This window comes from Sarcophilus harrisii, chromosome 2 (genome assembly GCF_902635505.1).
Source record: "Sarcophilus harrisii chromosome 2, mSarHar1.11, whole genome shotgun sequence".
Taxonomy (NCBI): domain Eukaryota; kingdom Metazoa; phylum Chordata; class Mammalia; order Dasyuromorphia; family Dasyuridae; genus Sarcophilus; species Sarcophilus harrisii.
In genome coordinates, this window is record NC_045427.1 from 286,347,413 (window position 1) to 286,372,696 (window position 25,284).

The following is a 25,284-nucleotide window of genomic DNA, read 5'->3' on the forward strand; positions in this document are numbered from 1 at the left end:
ACCTTATTAGTGTGTGACTTGAGGCAAGTTGCTTAAGCTCTCCCAACCTCAGTTTTCTCATCTGTAAAAGGGAGATAATAATGACACCTACCTGATAGGGTTGTTACAAAAGATCAAATGTGGTAACTTATTTAAAGCTTTTTGCAAACCACAAAGTGCTAAATGAATTCTCTATTTTAGACAGTAAGGTGGCCCAAGGGGATAGAATAGGGACATAGAGTCAGTAAAACTTGAGTTTAAATTCAGCCACAGATATTTACTAACTATGCTACCCCGGGAAAGATATTTACCCTCTCACCCTCAACTCCTCATCCATAAAATGGGAATCATAAAAGCATTCACCTTCCAAGATTGTTGTGAGGATCAAATAAGTTAATATATGTGAAGTTCTATCTAAGCACTAGATATTATAGCCTATATTGTCCTTCAAAAATTGGCACAAAATCTACCTCCAAGAAGGCTCCCCTCTTTTTTTTTCTTTAAAAAAAAATGAATCCCATCTAACTACTGTTAACCTCATTCACTCCAAATTCCTACAGCACTTGTGTACCTTGCTTTGAGTAATTTTGGGATTTAGGGATAGGAGAGATTGGGGATGAAAAAGACTGTAGTATAGTATAAAGCATGTAACCTTAGACAAAATGTCATTTTAATTGCTTGGGTCTTTGGCTTCCTCCTCTATAAAATGAGAGGGATTAGGATAGATGACCTTTAGTTGATGAGTTGAATGATTTCATTTTATTGATGTTCTTAAGCCATTTTATATAGTACTTCAACCGTTTGTAAAGAATCTAACATATATTACCTCAAAAATGGATAATGAATGAATGGATGGATGGATAGATGGTTAGAATAGGCATTTATTAAGCACCAGTCATATGCCAGGCCCTATGCCTTTATAAATATTATCTCATTTGATACTCATAACAATCCTGACAGGTAGATGCTTTTGTTGTTATAATAATAGTTATTGTTATTCCAGTTTGGAGACAGCTGACTCACTGGAGTTCCAGGCCTAAAATTAGGACCTCTTGAGCTGGAATCTAGCCTCAGAAACTACTAGGTGTGTAACTGTAGGCAAGTGATTTTATCCCTATCTATTTCAGTTTCCTCAAGTGTAAAATAGGGAATTAATAATAGTGCCTTGCTCCAAGAGTCATTATTAGGCTCAAGTGAGATAAAATTTGTAAATTTGTTTAGTGTGGTGCTTTGTACACCATAAGTTTTCCTTCCTTCCATTTTAAGAGATTAAGGCTGAAAGTGATTTACTTGGAGTCATAGAACTTAGGGGTACCTGCCCTAGGTTGCAAATTCAGGTCTTCCTGATTCTAATATTTCCTGCCTCTATCCATTATGTTCTGTAGCTGCTTTCTCAAGACAAAAGCTTCAGTCTTTTCACAATTCCAAATACAGGCTTCTATACCTATCTGGAATTCAATAAGTGACTAGACAAACTTCATCAAACTCTTCTGTAATTATCATTCTCAATAGGAGACATTTACAATTTATGAAATGGCTCAGCATGGTGTCGTGAAATTTTTGGAAGCGATTTTTTTTTTTGAGAATACAATTGGAACAAGAGGAAACACTTGTCAGCATAGACTCCTGTGGAAAAAAACAATGAAGCTTTATGTTCCACCTCCTGCCTTCCTAACAGTATTTTATTTCTCTCTCCAAATCACTGCAAAATTTTACCCACATGATCCATCTGTTATCCTCTCACATGAATGATTTGTGTGTTGGTGCAATGGAATATTCCTTCAGAATAATGCAGTTTCTGCAGTAAGAAAAAGTAATAATATATCTTCTCTTTTAAAATTACAGCTATGAAACTCATACTTTTGCTTCATTTTCCTCTTGACTACCAGCCTTGTTCACTGTGATATGATGAGGGGGAAAAAGTCATAAGACATTAACTGTCTTACCCTTCTACATTCCAAAATTCCATATATTCGGCAGTGCAGTCTATTTTGTGCATTATTTGGATAACATGGGTATTGATCTGTAAATTAAAAATAATCTCTAAATCCTATTCTCCATTGTAAAACTACTTGGTTATATTACTTAATATCGTGTAAATATTATGGCAGTGAGATGCCAGCAAAGAAAACAAGTTAAGCAAGCAATATAGTATTATGGTTGAAGAATAACTGAAAGTGAATTTTTTGAGATCAAGTAAGTACTGTTTTCTTATCTCAGTAAATGAATAAACCAAAAATTATCAGAACCTGCTTATTTTCAATGTCACTTTTGTTGATTATTCATTTAAACCACACTATAAGATGTATAGTTCAAATATGCCAATTGAGGAAAGGAAAGGTACTATTTATCTAGTCTACTTCCTTAAGAAAGAATATCTCAGCAATTTTGGGGGTCTTCAATTGCATAATTTAATGAGAGGGGCAATTTGTATTTCATAGGCAGATGTGTGATACCAATCATTACTAAATAGCCAGTAAGAGATTTATCATTCTGCTTTCAGTTCTGCATAATATGAAATACTTGTGTATATTTCCCCAAATAAGTAACATCAATCTATAGAGACCAACTTATTGCGACTGGAGTTTAGTCTAAGACAGAAAAGAAGGGATTTTCTGTACTTCAAAACCACCATACCATCTTGCACCATTACAGACTTGGACAGTTTTGTAAGAAATATTTCAGAAAGTTTATTCTAGAACTTGATATTTTATAAGCTTGCCTTTCAGGTAATTCAACATTAATGGTCTTTGTAACATCAGTTAGTCTTTAGATTAAAGGGTTTTTTTTGATGTACTAATCTTATATTTCAGGGATAAAGTGCTAGACTTGAAATCAAGAGAGACCCAGGTTTAAATATATTCTGAGACACTTATTTAAAGGTGTGTGATCCAGGAAATGTAACTTAATTTCTGTGCCTTCATTTCCCTTCCTGTCAAATGAAGGTTAAAAAAAATCCATTTCCAAGGATTGTTGTAAAGATAAAATAGGATATTTATAAAGTACCTTGCAAACCTTAAAGCAATTTTTATTTTAATTTTGTTTTATTGTTTGTTTTGAATATAAATTATTAATAAGATACATGAGGTTTTAATAATTCAGAGGAGATGTTTGACAACTGGTCATTAGACATCCTTTCAATTATATTACTACGGATGTTATTAGTAGTCACAGAAGGACATATTTGTTGTTTATAGTTATAAACTGAAGATTCAATGTGTTGTTTCTACATCCCATCTCCCATTTTTATCCTTAATGTCCTACAAGGGCTCAGGTCTTTGTCCTGACCACACACACACACACACACACACACCCTAAACTATTGGTACAGCAAAAAAAACAAAAAAACAAAAAAACTTCCTAGCAATTTGAGATGTCCCAAACTGGGATTAGCTGCCTCTCTGAAAATCTTTAAGCACAGATTGAATTCCTTTGACAGAGATTTTGTAGATCAGATTCCCATTTAGGGACAAATTCGTCCAAATGACTAATTTTTTAATTCACTTCCAACTCGAGATTCTGTGAAACGCCAACCAGTACCTCTTCTATGCAGAACTCTATACGATACAAAAGTGAAAAAATCAGGTGCTTCCTGCCCACAAGCAGATTGTGCAGAGTATTAGAGAAATTAGAAAAGCTAAAAAAAACCTGTATAAGACAGGTGAGGAGCTAGAAAAAGATTGGGTTTTGGGGATAGAGAGAAATCCCTCTTTCTGGGGGAGGGAGATAAGGGAAGGTCTCTTATTGGTGACTCTTGAACACCTGGTACTTGGAGGGAAAAAAGGAGGATTTCCATAAGAAGTGACTTTATTTTTATATATTTAACTGGATTCATCAGGAAAGGTTTTTGATTTTTGGTTTTGGAGTTGTTTGGAATTTTTATTACTGTTGTTGTTTTACCAAATTTCTGCTAATATTTCTATATTGTGATGGCTTTTGAAACAGAGGCTCTCCACATAAGTATTGTCATGTACTAATTAGGAGATTATTGGGGGGGGGTTGTTTGTTTTTGGAATGCCTAAAATGTACTTGTGAGGCTTTATTTTTCATTAGGTGAATGGGTGGCAAATAAGTAGAATACTAGATTCAGGAGAACCTGAGTTCAAATCCAACCCTAGACACTAATTGTGTCATCACTTAACATCTGTTTCTCTCTGTATCCTCAACTGTAAAATAGAGCTTATAGTATCACCTATCTCCTCTTATGAGTAAAAAAATGAGATAATATTAATAAAGCCCTATAAATGCCAGACCAGTATTAATATTATTATTTTATAGATATGTCACAGAATGTATGCAATTCTATATAAAATAAGTAAATATGAAGTACACCTTAAAAATAGTGAGAATGACTTTGTATGTAACTTTTAGAATTAATTCAGTGATATTTTTATACCTTATATGGAGGGTAGATAAATTTATAAAATAGCATTCAATGCCTCTAGCTATGTGGGTACTGCAGATACAAAGAAAAAAAGCATAACCCTTGCTTCACAGTGGCTCACAGGACAAAGGAAGAGGCAATGTAGTGTAGTAGAAAGAACTTTGGGTCTAGTAGAAAGGACCTTGGACAAGCCACTTAAACTAGCCAATTCAAGCTTTTATTAACCACTTTGTGCCTCAGTTTCCCTACCTATAAAATAGGGATAAGGAGAACACCCACCTCCCAGGATTATTGTGAGGATAAAATGAGAATTTATTAAATGTGTGTAAGCCTTTATGCTAACGACTAGTTATAAAAATCATACAAAAAACAATTGCCCCTGTCTTCAAGCAACTTACATCCTAATGGTCTTAGAGATACAACATGTTCATTGAGAAGTAAAAAATACTAGATAATTTGAGGAGGAAAAGAATACTAACAGCTAGGAACATCAGGGAAGCCTTTTCTTAGGTGGTAGCCCATGAAGCAAGTCTTCAAGGAAGCTCACGTTTGTAAGGCAGAAGTGGTAAGGGAATATATAGTTTTATACAGCATAGGCCATCAGAGATGAGAAGTGAAATTTAGGGAACAGTTTCTCGTGGCCTTCAGTTTCCTTTTCTCTAAAATCTGGAAGGGTTGGCCAGACAGTGCTTTAAATCCTTTGATCCTAAGACCCATGTAGATTTGCAAATGAAAGAAAAATACTCTCATATGGGTCCTGAAGCATAGTTTTTTAATCAGCAATTTTAATCTTTCTTTTTTTTTTTTCCTCCAGGGAAGTGGATCAGGATTCAGATGGACATGTCAGCTTTAAAGACTTTGAATATGCAATGAACTATGGTCAAAATGAAGCATAAATATTGGGATCTGCTTATGCCAAATTCCAGAAGGCAAGGGATTTAATTCAGAATCAACACAATATCCAGTGTTTTAAAGAACTGCTTTCAAGACTCTTGTAAAATTTATCCTGTTCTTAATAGATTATAAATATGTAATTCAGTATGTTTTCATTTTGAATCATTCCAATTTACAAATAATATCACTTTAATTATGCACTCCCTGTGATTAGACTCTTTCTTGATTCTAGTTTTTAATGTGACTTTTAGCTTTTATAATGGTTTAGTCTCTTTGCTAATAATACATTAGAGGAAGTTGGAATATGATATGATAAAAATTTAAGCGTCTCAGAATTCTAGTGGATAATCACATGTAGATTATTACTGATAAAAGGATAGTCTATTACCTGGCCAGTAATTTTAAAGGAGAATATATTAAAAAGTGAAATGTCCAAACTGTAATTCCATTTGGAAAGGCTGATTAAAAACATTAATGTAAAGAGAATTTGAAGGAAGAGGTTATTGAAGGGCAAATCAGTTAAACTGAGAGAAAGAAGTTACTTTTAAGCCTTTATGATAAAAACTGAGTATAGTTTCTATTCTCATCAGTTTGATAGTTGCTAGAATAGATAATGTATGATAGGGAACACTATGGAAGAGAAAGATGTCATGGAATTTCATTTCCCTGGTATACATTTGTAAATATATATAAGAAAGATATTTACAAGGCCTGGAAAGACTTGCATAAACTGAAGCTAAGTGAAGTGAGTAGAACCAAGAGAACGTTGTACACAGCAACAAGATTATGTGATGATCAACTGCTATGAACACAGCCTTTTTCAACAGTGAGGTGATTCAGGCCAGTTCCAATAGACATGTGATAGATAGAGAGAGGATTGTGGGAGGAACACAACAGTATTTTCATCTTTTTTGTTGTTGTTATTTGCGTGCACTTTTTTTTCAATTTTTTTTTCTTTTTGATCTGATTTTTCTTGTGCAGTATGATAATTGTGGAAATAGGTATAGAAAAATTGCACATGTTTAACCTATATTGTATTACTTGCTGTTACTTGCTATCTGGGGAAGGAGTGTGGGAGGAAGGGAGAGAAAAAAATTTGGAACACAACGTTTTGCAGGGGTGAATGATGAACTCTTTGTTTGCATGTATTTTGAAAATAAAAAGTTAATATTAAAAATTTTTTAAAGATACCTGTTAAATAATTTAATTGTGTTTACTAGAATACTTACATAGATATAAGTAAACCTGTCATTAATTCATTCAACAACTGCTTTCTGACCTTTGGAATTATGGAATATATAAAGCATTTGCCTAATGCTTCACTGAGATAACAAAGAGAATTAAGACATTTCTCACCCTATGGAATTTAATCAATCAGTCAGTCAATAAACATTTATTAAACCCCTACTATCTGCCAGGTACTATGCTAAGCTCTGAGGATGCAGCCTTCATTTAAATTTCACTTTTGAATCAGAGAGTTGGTTTGCTGATGATAAGGTTTCTGACATGCCATTGTTCACTTCTAACCACAACTATCTTATCAGCCAACCTACCATCAACAAAAATTGCCTTCTAAAATGGAATAAATCTGTGAATACCAATAGAACAATATTTGATTTTTGTTTCAGATCTTTTACCCCTTATGCGCAAAAGTTTATAGCATTAATCCAGTATTTATCCATGGGATCATGTAACAGTGATTCTCATTGATCCCAATGACTTTTAATATCACTATCAAAGGACATGGCTTTCTTCAACAACGAGATAATTCAAACCAGTTCTAATTGTTCAGTATGAAGAGAGCCATCTACACGAGAGAGAGGACTATGGGAACTAAGTGTGGTTCACAACATAATATTTTCACTCTTTTTGTTGTAGTTTGCTTGCATTTTATTTTGCTTCTCTTTTTTTCTGGTGTGGCACTATAATTGTATAAATATGTATGCATATATTGGATTAAATATACATTTCTACTATGTTTAACATATATTGGACTACTTGCCATCTAGGAGAGGGAGTGGGAAAAGAAGGGGAAAATTGGAACACAGGATTTTGCAAGGGTTAATATTGAAGAATTACATATTTTTTGAAAAATAAAAAGCTTTAATAAAAAAAAATATCACTATCAAACTATTTATTCCTCTCCAGACCACACTCAGGAATTTTCATCTTAGATTTTCCATTCACTTTATCCTAGAAATTCACTATAGCATACATTGAGTTTGGAATTCACACATTGGAAGTCTTCCCTCCCCTGTAATCTCTTCCTGCGATTGGAGGATTCCTTGTAGAATTTCCATTCCGGGAGGTCATCCAGACCTGCCATGTCTCATTTCTCTGTAGGCTGCACTCTAAACTTTTTTCTAGCATATATCTCTGACAAATAGACAACACATTTTGTAGTATCCACTTAATACTATGCATTTTTGCTCTGCTTTAAGAACATGAGAAATAAGCAACCTCTCACCCCTAATAACATTGCTATTATATTGCCTTAAATATGTGTGTGTTTTAGATAAAGCTATGTCTATATCTCAAATAATGAAAACTCTTAGCTTTGTATGTTTTAAAATGAAAGCACTCTATATCTCCTCAGGATTTCATAAGAACCTCTCTATTGCAGATATCAAAAGCCCTTTTTTGCTGATTGATCTCTTTAGCTTGCCTGTAAGTGACTATCAATTGAATAATATGGTGATGGGTTTTTCAATATCTGTGTGTGGTTTCACAGTGACCAAACAGATTGAAATAGCATTGCAATTTTGTTGTGTTTTTCCTTTAGAAAAATAGTCATAGAATCTCAGAGGTAGAAAAGACCTCTGATCAGGTAATCTACTCTGAACCATTCCTGAACAGTAATCCTTTCTACAGTAACTCCAACAAGACATCATCCAGTATCCACTTAAAGTTCTCCAGCAGAAGGAAACTCACTTTCTACAGACACAGCATATTATACTTTCTGACAGTTTTAATTATTGGGAAGTCTTTTTTCCATATATAGAGAAAAAAATCTTTCTTCAAGAAAAGTAAATTTATTAAGAGCTTACTAAGTGCCAGGTGCAATTCTAAACAGTGGGGGTATAAAGAAATACAAAAAAAATTAATAATAATCAGCAGAGTCACCACCTGCTCTCAAGGAGCTCCTAGTCTAATGGGGGAGACAACATGCAAACAACTATGTACAAACAAGATGTACTTTATGAAGTAGAGAAATCTCTCAGTTATAAGGCAGATAGGTAATACAATGGATATTTTGTATCCCAGACCTGATATCTGCAATAAAGAGGTTCTTATGAAATCCTGGAGGAGGATTTATAGTGCTTTCATTTTAAAACATACAAAGCTAAGAGGTGATTCAGACCAGTTCCAATGGACTTGTGAGGGATCTGCACCCAGAGAGAGGACTTTACTGAATGTGGATCACACATTCAGTATGATATTAATTAATTTTTTCACCTTTTTTGTTGTTTATTTGCTTTTTATTTCATTCTCTTTTTTCCTTTTGACTTAATTTTTCTTGTGCACCATGATAAATGTGGAAATATGTTTTGAAGAATTGGACATGTTTAACCTATATTGGATTACCTGCTGTCTAGGGGAAAGGGGCAGGAAGAAAGGAGAGAGAAAAGGTTTTGTGAGGATGAATGTTGAAAATTATCATTTTATGTATTTTGAAAAATAAAAAGCTATTTTTTAAGTTAGAATTGATGGGATATTGATGGGATATAGATGATTTAATATGGAACATGAAAAGAGTTGAGGATGATATCTAGGTTGTAAACATGGGTGACTGAGAGGATGATAACAGTTAACAAGGAAATTAGTGTTTAAACAGAATCACACATTTTGACCTGGAAGAAATCTTTAGGGCAAGGGTATGCTGGCGACACCTCTAGAGTTTATTAATTTTTCCGTTTAATCATTTATACCTCAGAAATTAGCTAAGGCTACAAAACAGGGCTTTTATTTGTTGTTTCATTGAACGTTAAAGAGGATTGAGAAAGGTTTTTTGTAGGGGATTTTAACTAAGAGGTGAAGGAAGCCAGGGAGTAAAGATAAGGAAGCAAAGGATTCTAGACATGAAAGTCTAGTCTGTGTAATTTAGACTTTAGAAAGTGTTGGAGAAAATGTTAACAATGCAACTTACACTAACCATTTACATACTTAATAGCACATTCTTGCTAACCGGCCATCTAAGATCTAAGCCCAACACCCTCCTTTTAAAGGAAGTGTGAAACAGGATGTGAACTTAGATCTCAAATCCAAAGCAAGTACTTTCTCAACTATAACCAGTAGTTGAAGATTCTCTCTAAAATCTTCTTCAAATCAAACCTTGTTCATTTATTCATTCTTTATAAAATAAAATTCCAATTCCTCTCAGCATCATAGTTGTCTTCTCAATGCACAATATATGTTTTCTAAAAATGAACAGAGAATGGATGTCCTATAATCAGGGCAGAGAACACTTGAGTAAACGACTATAGGAAACCCTTCTCCCTCACCTTCCTACCGTACTTTTGCATTTCCTGGCTGAGCATTTACCTGCCAACTGATTCTCCCCACACACACCCCATCCTCACCCAAGCAGGGAAGAACTCAGGATCCTGACTCTTCTCCAACTTTGGTTCCACTCCTCCTCTCTCATTAGTGGTGGGCTGGGCACCTCCAGCTCTTCCTTCCTTGCTAAACAAGACCTCTCAGCATTCAGATATGCAGGGAGTCACCTAGAACTACAATCCTTCTGATGAAATAGAGAACCACCAGGGTAGATCATCTGCTTTCCACTAAGCTCTTAGCATCCGTTAGACTGATCTGCTATTTTGGATCCCAGATTCATTGGTATCTTACCTGTTAATTAATGCATCCAAAGGAGGACTCGGCCTTCCAGTCTGTTCTAGACCTAAGGACCATTACAAAATGAAAAGGTAGGAAGCAGTCAGATAATAATGAGCTTTAAAAGCCAAATGTTCCAGTCTGTCCTGGACCTTAGGATGCTCAAATGTCATCTATTTGTTATCTCTCCCCAGATTAGAATATGAGTTCATTAAGAACAAAATCTATTTTACTGTTCTTTTTTGTAAAGTGGGTCATTAGCACAGTGCTTAGCATTAAGTAAATACTTAATGTTTTGTTTTGGGTTTTTTTTTTTTCCATTTGCCATTTCACATTTTTGATCCATTCTGAGCTGTTAGTTTGATAAGACCTTCAGGTCTTTTTCCAGTACACTTCATCAGCAGACTATCAATTGAACAAAATAGTGTTGGTTGGTCAATAGATCTATGCCATTTCATAGCTACCAAATAAATTGTAATAACATTGAAAGCTCAATATCTAATTGTCTGCCTCTTCCTCAGGTTATACAGTTGATAGTTAAAACCCAAATGGAGTGACATAAGGGGAAAAATGAATTTGGAATCATGTTCTGTCATTTAATTTGTGTCTGAGTCTTCATGACCCTATGAATCTTTGTCCATGGAGTTTTCTTGGCAAAGATACTGGAATGATTTTGCCATTTCTTTCTTCAGTAGCAAATAGAGGCTATGTGACTTGCCTAGAGTCACCCAATTACAAAATTTCTTAGGTTGAATTTAAACTCAGGTTGACTCCCAAGTCCATCACTTTGTCCACAGTGCCACCTACCTGTCCCAGAATAGAATTAGTATATATTGGTTCAATCTTACCATGTTACCTAAAATTAAGGAACTGAACAAGTTCCCTTCCTGCTCTATCAATGACCTATAATTCTTTGACAATATTTTTTGCACTATAAACTTCATTTTATTAAATCTAGACTAGCATTTTAGCCTGTCAAGTTTTTTGTTGAATTATGACAAAAGTCTTCCATTGTTAGTTATCCTTCCTAGTTCCATATCATCTGTTCCATCCCCCAGTAAAACATAAGTTTTCTGAGGGCGGAGACTATGTTATTTTTGACTTGAGTGTAATTATAAAGCAAAATGCCTTAAATATAGCAAGTATTTGACAAATGTTTGTTGAACTGGATGAAATCTGCAGATCTGATAAGCATTCCATCTCTATCTTCAATTAATTGATAAAAATATTAAACAGACCTAGACCTATGACTGTGGCATTCCATTATTGATTGCCCTCCAGGATGACATCAATCCATTAACATACATTTTTTGGTCCAGTCATTCAACTAGCTGAAGCTCAAAGGTTTTATATCACATTAAATTATTATTCTATGGCTATTTATACCTTCTCCATATTTTCCATAAATATTTCCTGAAAGACTTTGGAATGTACCCTGCTGAAGTTTATGCATATCATATCTTTGGCATTTTCCTGATCTCCTTGTCACCCCATAAAAGTGGAAATGAAATTAATCCAGCATTACTTGTTCCTGATAAAGTCATGCTGGTTCACAAGAATCACTTTCTGCAAATGTTCATAAACTTCCCCTTTACAGAGTTATTCTTGAATTTTGCCAGGAACCAAAGTCATACTCAGTAGCACATAGTTTCCAGAATCCCTCTTCACTTAAAAAGAAATGGATAATTAGTATCATCCTACTTGATTTTACAAAGAAAAGCAATAGCCCAGCTATCACATTTTAAATTTCCCTAGGATATAGTCTATTTAAGCTTACCTTGAATTTACTGTGATCTCCTAAATTCTCTCTTTGTTGTTATTCGATTATTTTTCAGTCATGTCTGACTTTTGATGACGCCATTGAGATTTTCTTGACAAAGATACTGGAATGGTTTACCATTTCCTCCTTCAGTTCATTTTATACATAAGGAAACTGATGCAAATTGGGTTAAGTGACTTGCCAGGATCACATATCTTCTAGGCCAGACTGAACTCAAAAAAAGAATCTTCTTGATTCCCAGGTTTGTATGCTATCCACTGTTCTACCTAGCTGCCCTTAGATACTCTCTTACCATATATAAATTTGGGTTTCAGATCCCTATTAACACTTCTGGGAGGTTTTCTAGTCTATTTTATAGATACTCACTTTAGGAGAGAAATCAGAAGCCAAATAATCATTGCATTCTGCTTTTTCTCCCATCTACTTCACACAGAGGTCATTTTCCTTTGAACTCCCCTTTACCCCTAATATAGCTTTAAAAAAAACAAACCCTTTTTGTTGATCTCAGTACTCATCACTAGCCTCAGCTAAACTATCATTCCTTGGTACTTTTGGGGCTCATCTTCAGTTTTCTGACCTTGTTTCATGTGGTATTTATGTTAATTCTTTAATATCTATATTGGTTGAATAATTTATAATTGTTATTACAATTTCATTCTTGAATTTAACTTTCTTTGGAAAATCTTAGACTATCAGATCCCACTTAGCCTTTCTCTGAACTCTTTGAAATCCACTCTAGGTTCTAGATTCTAGGTTGCATGACGAACTATGCATTAACTCTTTTATTGAGTATTAAATATGGTTACTTCCTCCCAAGGTTCTCTACATTTGTACTTTGGACATTTTTTGCTTTGCATTAGTCAGAATCATATTCAAAAGAACTTCTTTCCACATTCCAAAGAATGATATTATCAGAAATGAGAGTCAAGAATACCACAGCTGCATAGAAAAGAATGTTTCCATGATGGCAATTACTTTGGTTTCATCATTTCTAATTAATTTGCCTGAAGAAGACTTTATCATTGAAAAATGAAACATTTGAAACTACTAGCAGGATAATTTCAGAGAGGCTTGGAGAGACTTACATGAACTGATGCTGAGTGAAATGAGCAGAACCAGGAGATCATTTGTACGTGGCAACAACAAAATTATATGATGATCAATTCTGATGAACATAACTCTCTTTAACACTGAGATGATTCAAACCAGTTCCACTTGTGCAGTGATGAAGAGAGCCATCTATACCCAGAGAGAGGACTGTGGGAACAGAGGGTAGAACACAACATTGCATTCTCACTCTCTGTGTTATTTGCTTGCATTTTGTTTTGTTTCTCAGTTTTTCTTTTTCTTTCTTCCTGATCTGATTTTTCTTGGGTAACAAGATAACTATATATATATATATGTATATCTGCATATATTGGATCTAACATGTATTTCAACATATTTAACATGTATTGGACTACCTGCCAGCTAGGGGGGGAGGAAGGAGGGGAAAATTTGGAATAAAAAGTTATGCAAGGGTCAGTGTTGGAAAAATTACCCATGCATATTCTTTGTAAATAAAAAGCTTTAATAAAAAAAGAAAAATGAAACATTTTGCCATTTTTATGTTGGAATAAGTCATTAATAAGGCAATAAAGGTAATATATAGAGAGAAGCAGTATAGTATAGAGGGCTAACACTGGAGTATAAAGGAATAAGGTTCAAGTCCAATCTATGACACCTATAGGGCACATTAACATGTCTGCTCCCAGAAAACTCTAGAAGATTGTAGTTACAGAAAGTAGCTAATCTGAACTGATAGAGAATCACCCCAAGAGTTAATTATACAGATGAAATGATATCATTCTCCACATACCACCACCCTCACCTTAAAAAATATGTGTTTGTTCCCTAAAGGGGATTACTCAGAGAATTTTAATTGAAAATGTCTTATCCCCCTACATTACAACCCAAGATAAGTCCTTCTTCCTTGAATATAAATGTTAAATCCATTTAAAAAATTAACTTTTTTAAAATGGGGGTTTTGTTTTACAAAAATTAATTTTGAAAATTATCTTAAAATATACTTGGAAAAATAAAATACTATTGGAAAAAAACAGGGGTCTTATTTCATTTCTGACAAAATAACCAGATATTCTGACATAAAATAACCACAAATTTACTAATTTAACAATAAATATACAATCTGACAAACATTTATTAAATACTTCCTGTGGCTCAGCACTGGATTAAAATTTCTGTAAGATATCAGTCCTGCCCTCCTATAGCTTATGGCCGAGTAAAGAGATAAGAAATACATAAATATCCTCCTTTTCTCCATAACTACAGAGACAGTGAAGAAGGAGGAGAGGTTTGGAGTCAGAGAAGAAGTGATATGGTGCAGTAGCAAGGCAGAGGTGACTTGTAAACTGAGTCAAGAAAAATGCCAGGGCAGAAGAGCTCAGAATGAACTAGCCATTGAAGTCATTCTCTTTGAACTGAATTCGATGAGCTAGCCATAACACAAAGCATGTTAGAGGACCCTATTAGCAATAGGATAGCAAAGAAAAAAGCATATCTAAGAGCTTCAGTCTCTACTTTCTCCTGCCTCCCATGCCTCATTCCTTGTAAAGAAGAAACTGACTTGTCTTAGATCCAGAGTTCCAAAGACTTTCAACCACTAGGGATGTTCCAGCATTTCTGGGGGGAGGGGAGGGACAAGAGGGGGTCAGGGGTGGGCGGAAATGTAGCCTCTATGCGTGATTTTAAGTTTAATTTGCATTATAAACATTTTCTCCAACACATCTTAAGTCTATATGTTCAACAAAATAATATGCAAACCCTGATTTGCAGCATTTGCTGATTCCAAAAATATAAACACTCACACTAAAAATTTAACAATTGACTCCACAAACAGTGGGAGGGTGATGTGGTCATTTAGAGCACAGAGTCTGAAAACTTTTTCCACTCACAACCCCTTTTTGCATGAGAAATTTTTTACATGACCCCGGGTATTTAAGTATATAAAATAAGCATACAAATCAAACATTTACTAATAATAAATCATAATTTTGCAGCCCCCATATTCAGTTATGAGAACCTATATGTAGTTATGACACACAGTTTAAGAAGCTTTTATTTAGAGAACAAGCAAGAGAAAATAACTTAGTGAGAAACCAAGATAATAAATCAGAATCCATAGATTGGTGGCACCAGACTTAAATTGATCTATAGTATTGACACATATGAATAGTAATGTGATTCGATTGCCTCTCAACCACTTCTGGTTTTTATAAAGAAACTTCCCAATGGAACTTGCCATTCCTCTCAAAGAAGCAGTTGAAACCTCCTTCCTTGTAATATTGGACGTGGGATCAGGTCTGGCATCTTGCTACTCTAATGTCTTTGCAAATCTGAGAGATATACAGCTTTGAGACCCTCAGCAGGAGACAATGAAAATGGTTTTATTCTAAAACTAATTTTCCTAGTCCTTCAGTTTTTCTATCATTATATCATTGGGGTTTCACTGTCTAATACATCTAATTTGATCCATAACTTATTACACCAAGCAATCCACAGGACATACAAATGGATTCATAAAGTAGATTTTTCATATTACGTTAATAAAAAAATCATCCAAATATCATTTTTTTACCACACTGCGGTATTGTAGGAATAGTGCTAGACTTGGACTCAAGTCCTAGCTCTGATATTTGATATTATATGACCCTAAACAAGCTGTTTCATAATAGCAGTGTTCCCTTCTGTGGGAGTTTTTTTATATTAATTGAATCAGAGGTCCCACCAAAATCTAACCAATTCACTCAAATCCCATTCTGGTTTCTATATTTCTTGTTTATCAATGCAAGCTCTTGGGCTGCCAACTGGCATCCCTTCCTCTCACTGTAATGCTCATGTATGAATAGCCCATCTCCTTTTCCAGCTGTGCATGACTTCAGTGATACCTTTTACATTGTTGTTCAGTCATTTTTTCAGTCATGTCTGACTCTTTGTGACCCCATTTGGAGTTCTCTTGGCAAAGATTGAAGTGATTTGCCATTTCCTTCTTCAGTGCATTTTACAGATGAGGAAATTGAGGCAAGCAGGGTTGCCTCAACCCTTAGTGACTTAGGATTATATAGCTAGTAAGTATCTGAGGCCAGATTTGAACTCAGGAAGAAGAATTTTCCTAACTATACACCTGTCACTCTATCTACTATGTTATCCAGATGCCCGTGCCTTTTACATTATTCATATATCATTATTTGTAATAACTGCAGCTTACTTAACTCCAGCATGTGCCTGTCTGTTGTCCCTTGAGTCATTTGCAACTAATTTCTTCTAAGATCAATCAAGGAATCAATAGGTATTATTATGACCCTATTGTGTGCTAGGTACCATGATAGATTTGGGGAATATAAAGCCAAAAAAGAAACTTACCCATCTTTGAGGCGCTTACATTCAATTAGAGGAAATAATAGTTACAGATTATAAGTAGAAGCAAAATATATACAAAGTAATTTAATGGGGATGGGGAAGACACCCCAGCAATTGCTTTGTGAAAATGAACAGACATGGAGATGGAATGATACATGTGAGATCATGGTGTTCCATTGTAGCTGTACATCACCAGAAGGATATTGTCATTGCAACAAGTAGCTTGGGATCATTGGAAAGTACAGAAAAATTTCCAAAATTATCCAACCCACTCTCTTCCAATTTAATTCAGTCCTAGTCTATGGCCTATTTGTAGCACTGGTATAAAATGTAAATGTTGATAGACTATTTGGTTTACCCATTTAACTTCATATAATCTTGGGAATATTCCATTTTTATACATTTTGTTTTTATTGTGTGGATGGCTAAGCTAGTCGCTTTTGATTGACCTTGCATTCAGTTCTATGTCACCTATGAGCATCTGGAGAACTTTTGCTATCTTATAGAAAATTCATCTTTTATTTAGACTATTATCAGGACATCTTCCATGAAATTGAAGAACATGTCTCTTTATTTTATGTCTCACTTAATATTGATCCTCATTAGATTATGGTTATATCTCCATGGTTATATCTTCCATAGCATCTTATCTGACTTAATATACACATAGGTGAAATTAGTCATTAAAGTTGCATTTTTTCTGCCAAGTCAAATGCCTTTTCTGTAATCAACAAATTATGTACAATGAAATTTGACATACTCTAAATATCTTAGCTAATTGGGGCACTGTGAAGATGATATAAGAAACAATCTACAAAAGCCTTCCTGTTATTACTTTTTTGACGATTTCACCCAAAAAACCCTCATGATACATTCTCCAAAACAAATTCATGAAATGAAAAAAAGTATATTGGTCATAGATGCCTTGTTGGTCATTTTTTGGGGTAAAAGTAAAATCTTTTATTTTTTCATTCTCTTCTAATCTTTCCCCCATCAAATCTTGAAAATCATTTCCTTAATTCTTTTGCTTCTTTTTAAACATTTGACATATATTTCTTTTGTTTTTGGTGAAGATTAAGTGCCTTTCCTCAGCTATTTGACTTTGCTGCTAGCAGGAATGCACACCAAAGGCCTGAAAGTAAAAGAATGAAATCAGGACAGAGATTATCAGCTCCCGTAGCTCTAACTGGCCTTTTAATCTTGCTCCAAGTTGTTTTGAATGGCAACCAAGATATTATAAAAGTTGAAAAGAATCTCATCACTCTACAACAAATTCCTTTTCAGTTTTTCCACATAGATTCCCCAGGATGCAGACTAATGACTAGTCTATGAAAGAGATGGAATTAATTTTCTAAACCCCAAGACAGTTGAGAGACTAAATCTTATACCCCCAAATAGAAAAAGAAGTTGAAATGAAATGATTAATTAATCTTAGAATGAGATCTAATGCTGGATTTGGTGGTTGTGTTTTTTGGGGGGATGAGGGTGGGTGAAGGATTGGTTACTCAGTTAAGGATGGCGATGGCTGCATTGCTAGGTAGAGACTATGAGTGAAAGAGGGAAAAGGTTGCCTGGTAGCTTCCTTCCAACATAGGATAGCAGATGCAGCAGAGGACCTGAAGAGTCTAAAGACCAGAAGATGGTAGCAGAGAGCAGCTCAGTTGATATGCTAAGTGGCTTCAAAGGCACCCTGCAGTAGTGGAGATGTCCAGCAAAGAGCAGCCCAACAGAGATAATAGAGCAGCATGGAATCCCAGCTCAGGAAAATCAGCTCACTCAATGGCATCAAGAGTACCGGGTTTTGAGTGATTTGATTTTGACCGCCAACCACAATATATCCCAAACCTGAGGAGGCTCACAAACCTATGTACATTTTTGTCTAACTTCAATTACAAGTATCATGATACATACTGACCTTAATAGAATTTCTCTATTTTCTCTATCCTGCCCAATGGTTTATAACATAATGGCAGTTATCTTTATGGCTGTCTATTTACACTCATCATGAGTATGGTAAGGTGAAATAATAAGATTCTCTGAGATTTTACCAACTGCATTGTTTTTCCAAATAGATCATGTGAGCCATCCTTCCTTTTCGCTGCAACTTCTTTATGAGTGAATGAATTAAGCATTTATTAAGGACCTACTATATATATATACTCAGTGCTGGAGATGCACATAGAAAAGAAATTCTAGAAAATAGAATTTAAAAAGCGCTCAAGGATCTCACATTCTAATGAGGGACAAAACACATATGGAAGGTTTCAGCTACAAATCAGATGAAAATATCCCATGGTCCTTAGGGCACAGCAAGTAAGAAGATGGTAATAGTCTTCTTTATGTGTTCTTATTTATAGTGAAAAATAACAATATGGATATGGTTCATTTCCTCCAATAATGCCTTAACTTTGTTTGTTGGACAGAGATCACACATAAAGGATATCAAAAGCTAAAATAATGTTTGTAGATGGTCTAAGAATAATGGAATTCTTAATTCCTTCTACCCCCTTTCTCCTTAGCCTGTTGTTGTGGTTTGGAAAACAAATCTGTAAAAGTCCAGTTTGTTTCTAATCCATCATATAGGACAAAATTACCAAAAAAAAAATCACTAACAGCCAATTTATCTTTCTTGACAAGGCTGGTCCAACTTACCCTACTTAGCTAGGGCAAGACTTAGAAGCAATCACATTTTGCTCTGAGTCCATATTCAACAGAAGTTGCCAAAACTTGAGTTACTGGCACATCATTCAAGAAACCAGGGTGATCTCCCAACCCCAATGAGGGATCATGGTGTAGATTGCCAGGAATTAAATAATTCATATAACCAAGATCAGAAATTAAAAAAAGCAATCACAATCCAATCCTCAGAGTCCTAACTAGACTTTTTACTCTCAGTGTTTTGTTGTTATTGTTGAGTCACTTCAGTCATGTCCAACTCTTGGTGACCCCACTTGGAATTTTCTTGGCAAGAATACTGGAATGGTCTGCCATTTACTTCTCCAACTCATTTTACAGATGAGGAACTGATCAAACAGTATTTGTGTCACTTAATGATCCACATCAAATAGTGTTAGGTGATTTGCCCAGCATCACACAGCTAGTAAAGTTTCTGAGACAGGATTTGGACTCACGAGGATATCTTCAGTATTAAAGATTTGATATTTAGAGCAATTTAAAGAGCTTGAACTCTTTACATATAGATAAATAAATAAATAACAAATGTGTATATTTAGCAGTAACATATTTAGATATATTTATATATTTTAGCTGGAATATATAGTAAATATGTTCCTGCTATCTTTTGGAAGGACTGAGGAACTATAGACCTTATAGTAGTAACTTGATTCTCTATAGTAGTGAGTAGTATATTTGCATCTTAGAATAATGAATGAATTTTTTAAAGTATTTATTAAATGCTTACTATTTGCCAAGCACTGTGATAGTGGCCACCAGAGGTCTAATATATGGTTTTCAGGCAGACCTCTATTAACAATTAAAAGGGTGGAAGCCATTAAATATGTATGATGGCACTGATAGTACTTCTAATGAGCTGATTTATATTAACTTGTGGAGACCACAGCCAAAGTCACTCCCAAAAGTCATTCTTCACCTCCTTACACATGCTGGCTCTGACTAGTGGCATTATGATCAGAATCCTTTGGTCCAAATTCTGCTTTTATCGCTATGGGTTATACTATGGATATAACTATGGATATGCCATTTATCCTAATTTGGCCTCAGGTTTCTCTCTAAAAAAGAACTCTAGATCTATTAGCCTATGACTCTCTTTTGAAAAACACTCAATTCTTTCCCTGGGTTCATCTCCCTGATCCCAATAGCCATCAATGTACTACTTTGAATAATTCTGACAATTGACTGATAATAAAAAAAAAATTGCTGACCAATTTCTCTTAAGTTGAACAGATTTCCCTTTATCTCATCCTCTTCTTCAATAGCTAACCTGTATCGGATTAGATTTTATTTGGAGAATTCAGGGTTCTTGTTGATCCTTTGAATGCTGACCCATGTGTGAGAGTATATGGGTAGGCAACAGACCATCTGGCCCTCATCTTAGCTCAGATCAATAGGAAGAGGTTATGTGACCAGGGATTCCAGTAACTCAGTAATAATGGTATATAATTACTGTGCTCTCTGTTATTGAGTTTTGAATACACTAGACAAATTGAAAGTCTAAGAAGCAAAATGCCTCTTTTTTCATTCACTTTATTTTTGAGAAGGATAAAATTATATGAGCTTCCTAGCCCATGCCTTATACAAATGCAAAGTTTATCATAGCTGTGATTGAAATACTGATTACACGCTCCCCTTTTTTTTTCAAAATCAAGGGGAGGGGTGAATAAGAGCTTATTAATTTTCTGTGTTTTTCTCTTGGAAATGAACATGCTGGCACAATTTTAATTGGGTTTTAGTTGTTGTTGTTGTTTTAATTCTCACAGCGATGGCTTGGCTGTGCCTTTGGGGACTACAGAGAGAAACCGGCATCTGGTGTTTGAGGATTCTAGGGATTTGCACCATATTTTTGTGTAATAACTATACAGTAAATAAACAGAATGAATAATTAAGTGAATAATGAGTTTCTCAAAAAAGATGACTCTTCTAAAGATATCGACAGAAAATCTCACATGTGTTCTACACTCCCACTTGGTGTTTCCACTGTGTGCTGTTGATGTGTCATTGGCCCCATGGAAATTAGCAAGAACATTTTCCAGGCAGAAACCAAGAATGCCATTAATCAAGGTGGTTAGATACAGATGAGATACCTCCCTTTTCTTTTATTTTTACTTGAAAACACAAGGATATCACATTTAGTCATTAAAAAAAAAAAAAACTATCTCCATCCTACTCCCCTAGACCTATATATTCTTTATTTAAATAAATGGTCACACATTTGAATTCCATTGAATTCATTGTTTTCAGAGAAAGAGTACTGAATTTTAAATAATAGAAACTGAATCAAACCCTGATCCTGATGCTTACTAGTTGTATTTACTAAATAGTTATTATACATAAGTACCTATGTGACTTTGGGCAAGTCACTTAACTCTGGATCTCAGGTTCTTCAACAATAAAATAAAAAGGTTGTGAAATCTGAGATCATTTCCAGTTCTAAATATTTAACACTGTGACCCTGTGACCTGCTAAGAGTTATGTTTGCCAGTTAATGATGGTTATTTCTTACATCAGTAGTCTCCAAGTTATTTTTTAAGTTTTGTGACATGATTAGGAAAAAAATATATATACATCTCCTCAAAATAGGTATTTTGACTAAACAAAAAATGTTTTTATTATTATTCTATCATGTACATCATAAAACATACATAAAAATAGAAATTTAAGAGGAGGAAATAAAAAATAATATTTTAAATAATTTTCAGGGTTTTTTGCTTTTTAAAAAAATTTTTATTAATTATTCAAAGAGAAATGTGATTGAATATGCTATATTCTTTTACAATTTTAATTAAATGTTTTGTGATCGTCAAAATTCAGAAATTAGGTTGTGAGATCAACTTATTTCAATGCTTGGATATAATAGATTATATATAGGTGTAATATATATAATAATCATAACTTTAAAAAAAAGATGCATCACAAAGATATATAGATGCAAGTGGAAAGTGTGCAGAGTTGACTTGACTAACTAAATCATAATATTCATTTTTCAATCTCATCCACCACCAATTATACAAATGCTTTTTGAAATTTGTGTTTTCATCTTCCTTAATGTCAGTCAATAATTATTGCAAACTAACCAGGTGGTGCTAGCTTTTTAATATTTAATAAATGGATTTTTAAATCCAGAAAAATTTTATTTGGAAGAGTTTTAAACAGATTAGAAAATTATGATTCTACCTTTTTTTTAAGTGAGCAGATATGAGCATTTTTAGGTAATATAAAGTTTTATGTATCAAAATCTTGGAGCAATAGAAATATTTTCTAACACCGATACTCAAAATTCTCTCCCCTAGTTTCTTCTGAAAAACAATTATTTTCTAACTCATTATTAAAATATCACTTTTACCTTACAGAGATAGAAAAACACATAACATCTTTACATTTAACAGCTCTTCTAAGTACTTTGCTCTGAGATCATCATTGTATTAACCTGATAATATGGCTAACAAAGATCTTGTCCCAAAAAGTAGAAGTATTGGCTTTTCCAATTTCTTGATCTTAAATTGTGTTTGTGTTGAAGGAAATGTGGTAAAATTGGGACTCTAATATACTGTTGCAGGAATTGTGAAATGATCCAATCATTCTAGAGAGAAATTTAAAACTATGCCCAATGGGCAAATCATGTATACCCTTAGATCCAACAATACCCCTACTAGGTCTGTGTCCCAAAGAGATCATAAAAAGGGGGAAAGGACCCAAATGTACAAAAAAATTTATAGCAGTTCTTTCTGTGGTAGCAAATAATCAAGGGGACAACCATGAATTGGGAAATGGCTAAACAGATTGGATTATATAAATTTAATGGAATACTATTGTGCTGTAAGAAATGATGAGCAGGCAGATCCCAGAAAGACATGGAAAACTTTATATGAATTGATGCTGAGTGAAGTAAGCAGAACCAGAAGAACATTGCAAGATTGTGCAATAATCAACTTTGATAGATAGCTTTTCTCAGCAATACAGTGATCTAAGAAAATTCCAAAAAACCCATGATGAAAAATCCTATTCACATCCAGAGAAAGAACTGTGGAATACAAATGCAAATTAAATTGTGTTTGCACTATTTTTATTATTTTCAGTTTCTTTGCAAGAATCTTTTTAAAAAGCCAGTTGTCCATGTTGTATAAGTAAAACTAGATGTCACCTGTACTCCCAGTTAACTAATAGCAGGTAAACTTAAATCCATCATGGTTCGCTCAAAGTGAGCAGACAGAGGAGGATGCTGCTGCACTGATAACCACCCCCTGGAACACTCCCTCCAAATACCTCTGATGTGGTGGGAGGCAGGGAAGCCTCAAACTTCCCTAGCTGACACTTAGGACTAGCTCTAAATAGCTCTCTTACTTTCATACTTCACAGTTGGAAGAGAGGGGTAAAGAATCCAGAAGCTTGTCTTTGTATACCCTTTGACATATCAGTCCTTAAGGCTCAGCAGCCAGTTAGGGGATTCTTTATCATCACACAGTTCAGTTCCCTGCACATGGCTAGAAATAGGTTTCCCCAAACTCCTGCATGGTAAAATGGAATCAGTCAGGGACTTAGTATGAAGTAAGACTTTATTTCTTTTTTTATTCCCAGATAAAAACTAAATGGGAATAGAAGTGCTAATAGTTTCTTCCCATACCCCAGTTAATCATCATACATGACCTCTTTAGAGTCGATCACCCCTTTTTGATCTCTGAGGTCCCTTCTAAGGTCCTTTACTGAATAATACTATAATAAAGTTGTTTGACTTAGAAAAAAAGCTAAGTGGTACAGTGGATAGAGCTCCAGACCTAAAGTCAGGAATATCTGAGTTCAAATCCAGCCTCAGACTTTCTGGCTATATGATCCTAAACAAGTCACATAACATGTTTGCCTCAGTTTCCTCATCTGTAAAATGGGGATAATAATAATAAAAATTACCCAGCTCCCAAGGTTGTTGTGAGAACTAAATGAGATGATAATTGTAAAGTGCTTAGTATAGTTCCTGGTACATAATAAGTGATATATAAATGCCAACTATTATTATCTTGTTTAACTTACATAAAGAGCCCCCATTTTTAGACAGCTAAATGGTGGAATGGATAGAATGCTGGGGGTCAGAGTTGGGAAGATATGACTTCAAATCCAGTCTCAGACACTGCAACTGTGTGACCTTGGATAAGTCGCTAAATCCTATCAGGGTTTCCTCAGCTATAAAATGGAGTAATAATAGCATCTACATCCCAGGGTTGTTGTAAGGATCAAATGAGATATTTGTAAAGTACTCAGCATAATGCTTAAGTGCTCTCATTCTCTTCTCTTTCCACTTTAGACAATGTATCTTATGGTGGATTTCTGTAAGGCAAAATCTTATCTGTGCACATGCTACCTTGTGATGTTTTCAGACATCACTAAAAGCAAATGAGTTAGTAAAGTAGATAAGTAGTAAAACTATCCATTTTAAATAGCATTTAAAATAGAGTGCCCTAATGAAGAACAAAGGAAAATAGGGACTTCATTATATAGCTGAAATTGGTAGTACCTACACCATTCCTATATAAACCTCTTTCACTAAGACATAAATCTATCCACATGTTCACTAATAATATTCTCCTAGGTCCTAAGATGAATCAATTCAACTTTCATTTACTTAGTACTTAGTATTTCAGGTAGTATAGTAAGAACTAGAGATACACAGACAAAAATGAAATAGTCTTTACTTTCAAAAAGCTTATATTTTACTGGAATGGTTCCTTCAATATGTTCATGATGATCAATGAAATAACAAGTTGTTAGGATTTAAAAACACAACTGAATTCCTATAAGAAAAGCACGGGTCCAAACTATGTCCCCCACATAGCAGTCACCCACTTCCCATTTGATTAGATATTGACCTCTTCCTTTGCCATCCCATTAAATATTGAAATCAAGTTTTTTAAATGGATAAGTTTCTGAAGATGTGTCCTCCTCAGTGCTAAAGTACATGGTTTACATGTGTGAGGTCAGTCCCCAGCATCTTCATCAGGTTTTAGCTCAGTGACACAGTCTATAGAATATTCAGTATGTAATCCCTAAGATGTGAGTTCAAATCCTCCTCAGATATGTAGAAAACTACAGATATGATACTAGGCAAATCACCTTTCCTCATCTGAAAAATAAGGGGTGGGACTTAATGCCCTCTCAGTTCTTTCCAACTCAAAATGTATGCTCTTATGATAGATACGGTCAAGAAATTGTGTTTGGAATTCAGTAACACATTAAGTTTAACACTAATTGACCTCAAAAATTAAACATTTTCAAAGGCATTGTCACACGTTCATGATTGTGATAGCTGTTG

General features: G+C 34.5%; 1 protein-coding gene across 2 annotated transcripts in view; it reads left to right on the plus strand.

Moving 5' to 3' along the window:
• Positions 1–6,034, plus strand: part of EFCAB11 (EF-hand calcium binding domain 11) — a 160,189-nt gene extending 154,155 nt beyond the window's left edge. Inside the window, exon 7 of one of the 2 annotated variants that reach the window (XM_031952367.1) lies at positions 5,178–5,259. Coding sequence is in view for 1 of the 2 variants with exons in the window: in XM_031952366.1 (XP_031808226.1) it covers positions 5,178–5,259 (82 nt within the window). In the remaining variant the exon portion in view is untranslated. Of the gene's footprint in view, positions 1–5,177 lie in introns of both variants that reach the window. The other variant, XM_031952366.1, reaches the window with a different exon arrangement.
• Positions 6,035–25,284: the final 19,250 nt, after the last annotated feature.